The following is a 12,058-nucleotide window of genomic DNA, read 5'->3' as shown; positions in this document are numbered from 1 at the left end:
ATATATATATATATATATATATATATATATAGTTTTTTTTTTTTAGACAAATGACAATTTCTACCCAACAAAATATTTTCGAGTTTGCTATAACTAGAAAAATATTCATTATTGAAATTTCCTTGATTTTACAGGTCTAGAAATCACACTTTTTATCACAAGTTTTCCAAGATTGTGAGAACCTGGGTTCTTAAATAAAAATGACTAAATAAAAATTTAGAGAATGATTTAAGATAAGAAATAAGATGCCAGTTTACCACATTTTTAGCTTGATTGTTTTGTGGCTTAATTTAAAGCTTGTTTTGTCATATTTTAAATAATTGAAAGACATCTTGAGACCTGTATAAAAGTATAAATCTTCTTTATCTCTTCCATAGCTGGCTTGATGATCCCGTGGCGCAGGCGTTGGTGTGTTCTGAAGGACGAAACATTCATGTGGTTCCGCTCTAAACAGGAGTCGTTAAAGTCAGGCTGGCTGTACAAGAAGGGCGGCGGTCTATCCACTCTCTCTCGCAGGATCTGGAAGATGCGCTGGTTCGTTCTGCGTGACACCAAGCTCATGTACTTTGAGAATGATAGCGAGGAAAAGCTGAAAGGGACAATTGACATCCGCTCAGCCAAGTAAGTATGAGAGAAATAGGAAACCGTATTGTGGTATCATTAGGTGTCTATGTCAAATACGAAGACAGTTTTTGTGATTGTTGTTTGCAACTTACAGAAAACCTGGATCAGGTTTTATCAAGTTTTTTCCTGTTTTTAGGGAGATTGTGGACAATCATGAGAAAGAGAATGCTCTGAATATTGTGACAGATGAGAGAACATACCAGGTGTTTGCCGAGTCACCAGAGGATGCCAGGTATGCTGACACCTTTATCTCCATGTGTTTTCCATAATTGGACCAAACTGCTCATCCTCACTCTGCACTCTTTCTTTTGCTCTCTTTCTCTTAGTGGTTGGTTTACCGTGTTGAGTCGGGTCCACAATGCCACCCCAGAGCAGCTGCTGGAGATGTCTCATGAGCAGGCCAACCCAAAGAACGCTGTGGTCAGTGTCCTTACACTTCGTGCACTTTCAGCATTAAATCTCCTTTCTATTTCAACAACTGGCTTTGCTCTCTTTCTCTCAGGGCACACTGGATGTTGGATTGATTGATTCAGTTTGTGCTTCAGACAATCCTGACAGGCGAGTGTCAAGAATAAAATCAACGGCTGAAATTACTTACAGCACTTGAAGCTGAATTGTGTTATTTTTTTTTCTATTTCTGTAGTTTTAATTTTTAATTTTGCGTTCCCATTTGCTTCAAATTTGCCGTTACTCCCTCAGCTGTTGTACTAGAAACTTTTATGTAGCAGTGTTAATTTTCTGTGATTTAATGACAAGATAATATAATTTAAAAAAAATTTTTTTTAAAGTAACAAATAAATGAAAATGAAAAAATACTTTATTTGTGACCCTGGACCACAAAACCAGTCATACGGGTAATTTTTTTAAAATTGAGATTTATACATCATCTGAAAGCTGAATAAATAATCTTTCCATTGATGTATGGTTTGTTAGGATAGGACAATATTTGGCCGAGATACAACTATTTGAATATCTGGAATCTGAGGGTGTAAAATAATCAAAATATTGGAGAAAATCGCCTTTAAAGTTATCCAAATGAGGGTGCAAAAAAATCTAAATATTGAGAAAATCACCTTTAAAGTTGTCCAAATGAAGTTCTTAGCAATGCATATTACTAATCAAAAATTTGGTTTTGATATATTTACGGTAGGAAATTTACAAAATATCTTCATGAATATCTTCATGGAACATGATCTTTACTTAACATCCTAATGATTTTTGGCTTAAAAGAAAAATCGATAATTTTGACCCATACAATGTATTTTTGGTTATTGCTACAAATATACCCGTGCTACTTATGACTGGTTTTGTGGTCCAGGGTCACATTTACATTAATAACTGGGGAAGCTTATCATCACAGTTTATGAAAAGGGTCCATTATGAGTGAGCCATTTTTTGGCTGTCAAAATATTAATATTTTAATGTTTATGTTATGCTAATGGCACAGAAGTTACACACTTTACCTTTAACATTTGAATTTGTATGGCTAAATATCTGAAGATATAAAGTGTCTAAAGTTACCATTTTTATCTGGTGCTAACACAAATTCTATTTTCTTTCAAATAGGCCCAATTCATTTGTGATCATCACAGCCAATCGTGTGATCCACTGTAACTCAGACCTGTTATCCAAATGAAGTCCTTAGCAATGCATATTACTAATGATAATACATTTTTGATATATTTACGGTAGGAAATTTACAAAATATCTTCATGAATATCTTCATGGAACATGATCTTTACTTAACATCCTAATGATTTTTGGCTTAAAAGAAAAATCGATAATTTTGACCCATACAATGTATTTTTGGTTATTGCTACAAATATACCCGTGCTACTTATGACTGGTTTTGTGGTCCAGGGTCACATTTACATTAATAACTGGGGAAGCTTATCATCACAGTTTATGAAAAGGGTCCATTATGAGTGAGCCATTTTTTGGCTGTCAAAATATTAATATTTTAATGTTTATGTTATGCTAATGGCACAGAAGTTACACACTTTACCTTTAACATTTGAATTTGTATGGCTAAATATCTGAAGATATAAAGTGTCTAAAGTTACCATTTTTATCTGGTGCTAACACAAATTCTATTTTCTTTCAAATAGGCCCAATTCATTTGTGATCATCACAGCCAATCGTGTGATCCACTGTAACTCAGACCTGCCGGAGGAAATGCATCACTGGATCAGTCTGCTGCAGAAACCCAAAGGAGACTCCAAGAGTGATGGACAGGAGTTTCTGGTCAGAGGTGTGTTATTCATCTTTAGCAGAGTTGTAACCTGAATTTAGGCACCAAATACATTTTATTTGTGGTTGATTAGTTATATAACATGTCCATGAGTATTTGGATTTGATATTATTGTATTAAAGACAGTGTGTATTTTAGGTTCTGTAACTGGTCACCATTTCCTTAAACTGTGTGTGTCTTTGTGTTCTTTTGTGACACAGGATGGCTGCACAAGGAGATGAAGGCAGGAGCCAAAAGTTCTGCTCTCAAACTAAAAAAGCGCTGGCTTGTCTTGACAAACAACTCTCTGGACTACTACAAGTCTTCTGAACGTAATGCATCTAAGATGGGCACGCTGGTTCTGAACAGCCTGTGCTCTGTGGTCCAGCCGGAGGAGAAAAAGTTTAAAGAGACAGGTGAGTATGATATGGTCACCATATGATGTGACTGAGTATGATATTATTAAAAGTATAATATGGAATTACAGCTCAGTAAGTAATAGAACAGAATAGGAAAGTCCACACCATATCTATAATGATATCAACACAGAGGAAAAATATATTTGGAATCACTTTCAGAATTTTTTTTTTTTTACAGCTGATGAACGCTAAAAAACATTGACTGCCAATCAGAAACCACCAGACTTAAAGAGCTCAAGCATTTCAAGTGGCAGACAATATATATGTAGTGTGTGTTTATAATAAGCAACATTATCTTCTGTTGGTGTGGATGCTAATAAAGTTATTGTTATAGTTATATTTACAGTTATCATTCTTGGTGTGAATGTACCTTTAGAGAAAATTCTTTTCACACATTTGTTTCACAAATAAGGAAGCAAAAAAAAAAAAAAGTTTAAATAATTGTTTAAAAATAATTGTTTGGAAATGTTAGACCACACTGGCCGATAACCGATTAATCAACCGATATTTTTTAAAATGGATACTGAATGAAAACTAAATAGTGCTGAACTTTATTCCAAAAAAAAGTACTGAACCATGCTTTTTAAATAGAATAAAAATATTAATATGAAATATTAATTATAAATTGATACATTTGTAATGTTAGTTCATAGTTGATTAACTAATGTTAACAAATGCAACTTTAAAATTGAAAAATGTATTGGTATTGAAATTAACACACTCTAACAAGGAACAATACTTCTACAGCTTAAATTAACCTTAGTTAATGTTACAAATGGAATCTTACAAATTGTAAAGTGTTATCATTTCATATAAATCCAAACAGTCATGCTTAAAAATGGCCACGTTTAAACATCTGCACAAAGGCCATAGCACTGAAATTACATACATATGTATATTGTACATATACTCTCACACTTTATTTGCTTTTATTTTGGAACACTTGATGATCATCCAATCAAAATAATAAAAAGCACAGCGGACAGAAAGCGCAGCACCGCGTCGCGTCTATAACTGCCAGGTATCACACACCGGACGCATCGTGTTCAGTTCAAGCGGCTGTCCAGAACAGTTTATTTAATCTCAAAACAGGCAAAGGTTCACTACAGGAATGAACAAAGTGGCGTTGATGAGTTTGAAGTTTGGAGCAAAACGGAAAGAGAAAGTGCAATCTGAACTGTAGCTCTCTGTATTAGTTTTATTAGAGCCACAGAAAGACAAAAATTTCGCTGAAAAATGCATAATACACAATCTTCCAGCCTTGGGTGAAGTCATTATACATACGAACAGCAATCTTATTTAATTTACTTTTTTCTAATACAAGTATTTAAATTGTTGGTTATATGTCATTAAATTTGCATTTATTATGAATAATGAGCATATGTTGAAAATGTTGAAATTATGAATTTGTTTTTCTCTCTATAAACTAAGATACATGGTGATGCTGATGTCTGGTTACACTGCAGGTTACTGGAACATCATAATTCATGGCCGTAAACATTCATACCGTCTGTACACCAAGATGCTGAATGAAGCAATGCGCTGGGTGTCTGCCATTCAGGGCGTCATTGACAATAAGGCACCCATTGAAACGCCCACCCAGCAACTTATTAGGGACATCAAGGTAATCAGTTTTTAAAACATAAGTCTGTTTTTTGCACTCAAGGTTAGAATGGATAAAACTGTTGTTTAATAAAAATGGTACATAAATCGTGGCCTTTCCTTTTGCCTTTGCTGACATTTGTGTAGGAAAACAGTGTGAACTCTGAGGCTGTGGAACTTATGTATCGAAGAAACCCCATTCTGAGATATACCCAGCATCCCTTACATTCACCTCTTCTGCCACTACCATACGGAGAGGTCAGCGAAAGCCGTGAGTATCGTCCATCAGCTAAATCACTCGCACATGTAAAACACACAGAAAGTGACATAAGAAATGTACTATCATAAACATCCAACACAGTAACCCTGTTTCCTGTTAGTGCAGAGATGCATTTTGTATTTTTACTTCATCTTCCTCTCTTTTTCTTGCAAATAATCTTACTAACAGATATCTTTCTCCTTCCTTCTGCAGTGCAAAAGGAGAAGGGTTATGGAAGCCTGCAGGATGAGGCTGTGAAGATCTTTAACTCTCTTCAGGAAATGGAGATAGTTTCAGACCCTGTCGCCATCATCCAGGGCATCCTGCAGACCTGCCACGATCTGCGGCCACTGAAAGACGAGGTGTACTGTCAGCTGATCAAACAGACCAATCACATGCCCCAACCCAACAGCCCTGCAAACCGCGCACACTGGCACCTGCTCACCTGCATGAGCTGCACCTTCCTGCCCAGTCGCGCCATCCTGCGCTACCTCCGATTCCACTTGAAGAGGTAACAGAGAGAGATGCTCATTCAATAGCATCTTGGAGATGAATAATGGTTATATTTCCATTTCAAGGGTCATCTGATACACACTCTGTTTTTTGGGTCTCTTTCTGTGAATAATCCCTCAGAGTTAGAGAACGCTATCCTGGCACTGAGATTGAGAAGTATGCCCACTTCATCGGTGAGTCCCTGAAGAAGACAAAGACCAGGGAGTATGTGCCCTCTCAGGAGGAGATCGCCGCCCTGCTGAACAGACAGGAAATGACAACTACTGTGTACTGCCATGGAGGAGGGTCTTGCAAGATATCCATCAACTCACACACCACAGCTGGAGAGGTAAGAGGAAGAGATAGAAATTTTGTCGATTTTATTAACATACTCAGACATCATTTTAACATCTCTGCTTTGAAATATATAATGAAGTGACATAGCATGTCCTGCAAATTAGAATGAAAGTGATATCTTATTTGTCTGTGTCAAGGTGGTGGAGAAGCTGATTCGTGGTCTGGCGATGGAAAACAGCAGGAACATGTTTTCTTTGTTTGAACACAATAAGGTGGAGAGTCGGGCCATAGAAAGCCGCGTAATTGTGGCAGATGTGCTCGCGAAGTTTGAGAAGTAATGAACAGTTCATATGGTCTATGTTGATTAGATGATTTTGAATGAATGCTTGCTCCATTTCTGTATTTAAAACTATCTATAGCATCTATAAAACCTATATTTCTGTACATGTTATTTCTGTTGGCTTTATGACTGAGGGTCATCTGCACTCCTCTGCTCTTTCAGGTTGGCAGGTAGTGGAGAAGAGGAGGAGGAAGGGCCCTGGAGGCTATATTTCAAGCTCTATTGCTTTCTTGATGTGGAAAGCATGCCCAAAGAGGGAGTAGAATTTGCCTTCATGTTTGAGCAGGTGAATGAATTATTTGTATTTTGTAAAATTTTTATAGCCATTAATTCTTACTATGGATTCACCTGATTTAAATCACATAGTCAGACCCGCTTTAAAAATGTTTCTAATCTAATCATGTGTGTTGGAATGTTTTTTAAATGGAATTTACCTAGAATATGCAAAACCTTATTTACAGTCTTCACATCACTTTGACTCCAAAAATCAAATCTTTCTCTAACAACAATTGGCAGAAAAAATGCTTTGCAATGCCACACTTCATTTCAACTAACCTAAGAGTATCTTTGATAGTTTTTACCACTTTATGAGCATATTTTATAGAAATCTTAAAAATTATATTTTGTAATTAGATTTATATATATATATATATATATATATCACGCTAGCTGCAAAAATCAAACAATTTACATTGTTTCATTATATAAAACTATATTATAGTAAAAAATAAAATTTTCACTTGTATTTTCTACAATTCAAACCAAAAATAAATGGAATAGAAGGGAAGATATGTTTCAGTGTCATGTTTTTCCCCAGTTTTTTTCCCTCTTTTTGTGATATAGCATGATTGGCCAACTTGGGCAAATGGACACTGATTTGGGCATCTTTATGGCATCTTTATTGGCCATCTGATTTGGGCATATTTATCTCTTTTTTCACCGTCTCTCTTAGGCTCATGAGAGTCTCATCAGTGGTCATTTCCCAGCCCTTGAGGAAACCCTCCAGCACTTAGCAGCCCTGCGACTGCAGTACATCCACGGTGACGTGGCCCGTACACCCTGGAGCCTAAGCAGCGTCTACCCTGTTGGACGACTTCGCACCCGCATACTCCAGTCCACTAAAGCAGGGGGTGCTGGAGTACCCGGGGCTGGTATAGTAGGGCCAGGAGGTCACACTTTAGAACGCCGGAAGACCAACTTCCTAGACGGGACACTGAGACGCAGCTTCAAGACGGGATCGCTGAAGAAACAGCGTGTCGAGGAGGAACAGATGTTGGAGATGTTTGTAAAGGAGGAGATGTCAGCTACACTGACCAGCGTGCTGGAGAAATGGAGCCGTCTACAGGGCATGCCTCAGCACCAGGCCATGCTCAGCTACATGACCATCATCAAAGAGTGGCCAGGATACGGGTCCACACTGTTTGATGTGGAGGTATAAATCATAAATATATGGTTACAGCCTTGTAAAGTAGCAATATTTATCATTACTAACTCTAAGCCAAGCCCCAAAGTGCTATGTTATTTCAAACTTGTCACAATACATTTGGAACAAATATACCTATAATTCTAACAGACTCATTTTCAGTTTTCCTTAATGTTACAGTAAGTAATTTAGCCACTGATGTTAATTGACATTACTAATTACATGTGTTGTTTTTATTTTTCTGTCTGTAGTGTAAGGAAGGAGGCTTCCCTCATGATCTGTGGCTGGGAGTCAGTGCTGAAAACGTCTCTGTGTACAAACGGGGTGAACCTAAACCACTCGAAACTTTCCAGTATGAGCACATTGTTTTCTTCGGAGCACCTCAGCCCAGCACATACAAAATCATTGTTGATGAAAGAGAGATGTTCTTCGAGACGTCTCAGGTAATACACTTCTGTGCCTCTGTTATCAGTGCTATGTTGGACAAAATGTTGTATACTTGTTTGTTTTAATGGTTGAGGAGCATTTAAATCTTTTGAGGATGTACACTAAATTAAATAAACATATATTACAACAGGAAATAAAGACACATTTTACAGTATTTGCTCTAAATTGAATCTATAAGTCTAGTGCTTCTTATTTAGTCACTATATTCTCTTTTCCATGGTAGGATTAGCATGTGATTTTTAACATACTGATTAACAAGTTTGTTTTGTTTTGTGCTTTAAGGTGGGTGAAATCACTAAGATCATGAAGGCGTACATCAACATGATTGTCAAAAAGCGCTGCAGTATCATGTCCATCACCAGCAACAGCAGCGCCTGGATGAGGTGATCGACAACATAATGTGTCCAGCAACATAATGTGATGAAAGTGAAGTATACGGCTGACCGTTACTGATTGGAGAACGAGAAGAAAGAGAGCAGAAAAGAAACAGACTTCATCTCTACAACGATTTAACTTAACCTACTGGAATCCTCTGTATACCTGTCCTAAATACAACAGCACACGTTTATTTAGTATTTATCGGACCAGTTTCACCTTTACGAAGCACAACAAAGCCTGGTAACCTGCTCACTGTTCCCTCCCCTCACTGCCAGCACCCTGAATGATGACCAAACGTTTCTTCTCCATTTCATTCCCTTCTCTCCATCTTCAGTTTTCAGTCAGTGATGTAGTACCTAACCGACAACCACCTATGACTCCGTATACCGGTAGTTTTACAGAGGTGTGTATATTGTGCTTGTGTGTGAGATCAGAGTTTGCACGCACACGCACACACACACACACACACACACACAGGTGAATGCTTTGTGGAGCACATACAGAGCCATTTTGTAAAGCCGTGACTGCTGGAGGCCGTTCAGAGAGCAGGAGGAGAAAGCTATGCGTTAACATTCCCATACATCTCAATGGCAGCTGCTCGGCTGGTGCAGGACACCCCAGAAGTAGAATTCTGCCATCTTTGCTCATGGCCCCTCAATTTCACATACAGGTTTTTTTTTTTGCCAATCGCCTGAGCCATAAATGCCATGTAACTGGAGGTGCTGGGAAATGACATCATGGCAGCTCTGATTGGCTGATGTCACTGCAGGGAACATGCACAGTTGCTTAAAATATATTAGTCACTGATAAAAAAATCTGCTATAATGAAATATGTGCAACTTATGTGTTGCTTCCGAAAAATTTGCCTTGTGCCCTCAGAAGTGTAGTTACGAAATCTACCAGCAGAGGCCACTTGGAGTCAGTTAGCCAATCAGATCGCAGCGTATCTGGGGCCGGCAGTATGTGGATATCAGTAGCGACTGTACTCGTTTATGAGACTGTTCACACATTATCAATCCAACAAACATCCTATTTTGTATTAAATGCCAGAGTCTATAAATACATATGCTGAAGTGTTCCATTTGATACTGTCTAAATTATTTGTATTTACAGTAATTACAACGTTTCCTTTTTTATTATTTTTGCCACTGACACAAAGCTTGTGTAGTTTTAACTGTACCAAGGCACAAATGCATACCCATTTTGACCAGTTTGGTAATTTAGAGCAGTTCCTAAGCACCTCTATTTGCTATTACAGAGATCAGATAACGGTTATTAAGTGTTATGCGAGTAGAGCCAGGTCTGCCTGCCCAATGAGCAATGAAAAGTACTGTATTAAGCAACAGCAGTCAAGTTTCAATAAGCATGTTTTTGTACTCTTTTAACACATACGTGGCATTAATTGTGAAACACTTATTCTATGATTAAAGCACTTTCCACTAAAGAGCCTGTTCCACTAAGAAATTTGATGCAAAAATTATGGGCCCACAGAATGCAAGGCTAGGGATCTTATTTACATAAATTATCATTCAAAAGTTTAAGGTCAGTAAGATTTTTTTTTAACAATTTTATTCAGCAAGGATGCATTAAATTGATCAAAGGGACATTTATAATAACAAAAGATTTCTTTTTCAAATAAATGCTGTTCTTCTGAACTTTACATTCATCAAATAATCCTGGGAAAAAAAAGAAGCGCAACTGTTTTCAACTTATAATAATAATTAATTGAGCACCAAATCAGCATATTAGAATGATATCTGACCGATCATGTGACACTGAAAAATGGAGTAATGGCAGCTGAAAATTCAGCTTTTTCATCACAATAATAAATTACATTTGAAAGTAATATTAAAATAGACAACAGTTATTTCAAATTGTAATAACATTTAACAATGTAACAATGTTGGTATAAACAGTCCTTGTATACATTTGAAATCTCATTAAACTGTCAAATGTGTCATCATATTTGACTGCACAGAAAAACCAGCACAAACTGAGACAAGTGGGTCTTTGAAAAAAAAAAAGCTTTGCTTAAGGACCATATAAATCTTTTGAGGATGTATATAGTTTGCTGGCATGGACATTATACCCATTTACTTGACTGGGAAAGCCTCAAAATCTTTAAAGTGCATCTTGACCAACTGGTGGCTAATTTTATGTAGCTGCATATCTGTTCCCTCAAACCACAGGTGAAGCGACCGTCTTTTCTTTACAAGCACTGACTAACAAATTACTATAAACATCTCAGGCATTAAGACACATTCTTAAAGTTTAAGTTCGCTTTCTGGCAATTTATCATGACCAAATCAGCCTTTTTGTGTTTCATGTCATGATGGAGCTCTGCTAAGACTGTTACCAGAGTGGCCATGCTGCCAGAGAGATGACAGACAGCAGACATAACAAAGATCTATAATGGACCATAACAAAAAGAAACATCATTCACTGACTCGCGATCAACACAGAATGAGTCCAAGTATGCCTGTTGTTTTTCTTTATGTGATTATAATCCTGCACCTGTGTAATTTTGCTGTTTGATATGCAATTATATTTGTCAGTGTAATGCAAGTTTTTTTTGTGAACGTAAGTATGTCTGAATTTAACGATGAATTGAAACAAGGATAATGATGATGGAATATGATTGTGTTTAGGGAGCTATGTGTATGTGGATTTCTATTATGATATTGTGATGATTATATTTATGAAACAGAATGGGAAGGGGTGGGTGAGGGTTTGTTGTATTTATCTGTTATTATGGTGTTATAGTTGATAATTGGAGAAATTAAGGTGCAGGGTCACCCTTTCATGCTGATCTCAGATTTTTCTCCATTCTCCATTCCTTTTTTTTTAACCACAGAGGATCAGATCAGCATTAAAGGGCTGCCAACACTGTGAATAAATGGATAGAATTGACTTGTCATGAGTACGTGGAGAAGATTTAATGTGACGGTGTGTTGGAAGGGGTGGGTGAGGGTTTGTTGTATTTATCTGTTATTATGGTGTTATAGTTGATAATTGGAGAAATTAAGGTGCAGGGTCACCCTTTCATGCTGATCTCAGATTTTTCTCCATTCTCCATTCCCTTTTTTTTAACCACAGAGGATCAGATCAGCATTAAAGGGCTGCCAACACTGTGAATAAATGGATAGAATTGACTTGTCATGAGTAAGTGGAGAAGATTTAATGTGACGGTGTGTTGAAGTAACAAGCAGTATGTGTTGATGTTGCTGTGTGTGTAAGTGTGTGTGTTAAGAGAAGATGGTGTCAGAGCAGCCGAGAAGACTCAGGTGCTAGCTTACACTCTGCCTCATACACACATATTAACACACACATGATCATAGACATGTTCACACAGAAAGATCATGCACACAGATATAGCACAGTTGGTGCTGTCTTTCTCACACATTCACACTGGGGTCCTTGCTCAGCTGCAGGCAGCCAGTACAAGGCCTGAATGTAATTTCTTCATTGCCATTGTTATAATACTATAAATTATAGCTTACTCGAGAGAGAGAGAGAGAGAGAGAGAGAGAGAGAGAGAGAAAGAATA

The 12,058-nt window shown here is 37.3% G+C and overlaps 1 protein-coding gene across 1 annotated transcript in view; it reads left to right on the top strand.

Moving 5' to 3' along the window:
• Window positions 1-9,176, top strand: part of LOC107705496 (unconventional myosin-X-like) — a 30,003-nt gene extending 20,827 nt beyond the window's left edge. Inside the window, exons 23-37 of the mRNA XM_016508804.1 lie at window positions 378-621; window positions 761-856; window positions 951-1,044; window positions 1,127-1,182; window positions 2,733-2,875; window positions 3,076-3,270; window positions 4,740-4,897; window positions 5,023-5,146; window positions 5,348-5,645; window positions 5,768-5,975; window positions 6,121-6,257; window positions 6,426-6,549; window positions 7,216-7,695; window positions 7,938-8,129; window positions 8,416-9,176. Coding sequence (XP_016364290.1) covers window positions 378-621; window positions 761-856; window positions 951-1,044; window positions 1,127-1,182; window positions 2,733-2,875; window positions 3,076-3,270; window positions 4,740-4,897; window positions 5,023-5,146; window positions 5,348-5,645; window positions 5,768-5,975; window positions 6,121-6,257; window positions 6,426-6,549; window positions 7,216-7,695; window positions 7,938-8,129; window positions 8,416-8,520 — 2,654 coding nt within the window. The 3' untranslated portion in view covers window positions 8,521-9,176. The remainder of the gene's footprint in view (window positions 1-377; window positions 622-760; window positions 857-950; window positions 1,045-1,126; window positions 1,183-2,732; window positions 2,876-3,075; window positions 3,271-4,739; window positions 4,898-5,022; window positions 5,147-5,347; window positions 5,646-5,767; window positions 5,976-6,120; window positions 6,258-6,425; window positions 6,550-7,215; window positions 7,696-7,937; window positions 8,130-8,415) is intronic.
• The last annotated feature ends 2,882 nt before the right edge of the window (window positions 9,177-12,058 follow it).

The sequence above is a fragment of the Sinocyclocheilus rhinocerous genome, unplaced genomic scaffold, assembly GCF_001515625.1.
Source record: "Sinocyclocheilus rhinocerous isolate Xijiao unplaced genomic scaffold, SAMN03320098_v1.1 scaffold504, whole genome shotgun sequence".
Taxonomy (NCBI): Eukaryota; Metazoa; Chordata; class Actinopteri; order Cypriniformes; family Cyprinidae; genus Sinocyclocheilus; species Sinocyclocheilus rhinocerous.
The sequence above is the reverse complement of the archived record's forward strand: the minus strand, read 5'-3'. Positions and strand labels throughout refer to the sequence as shown.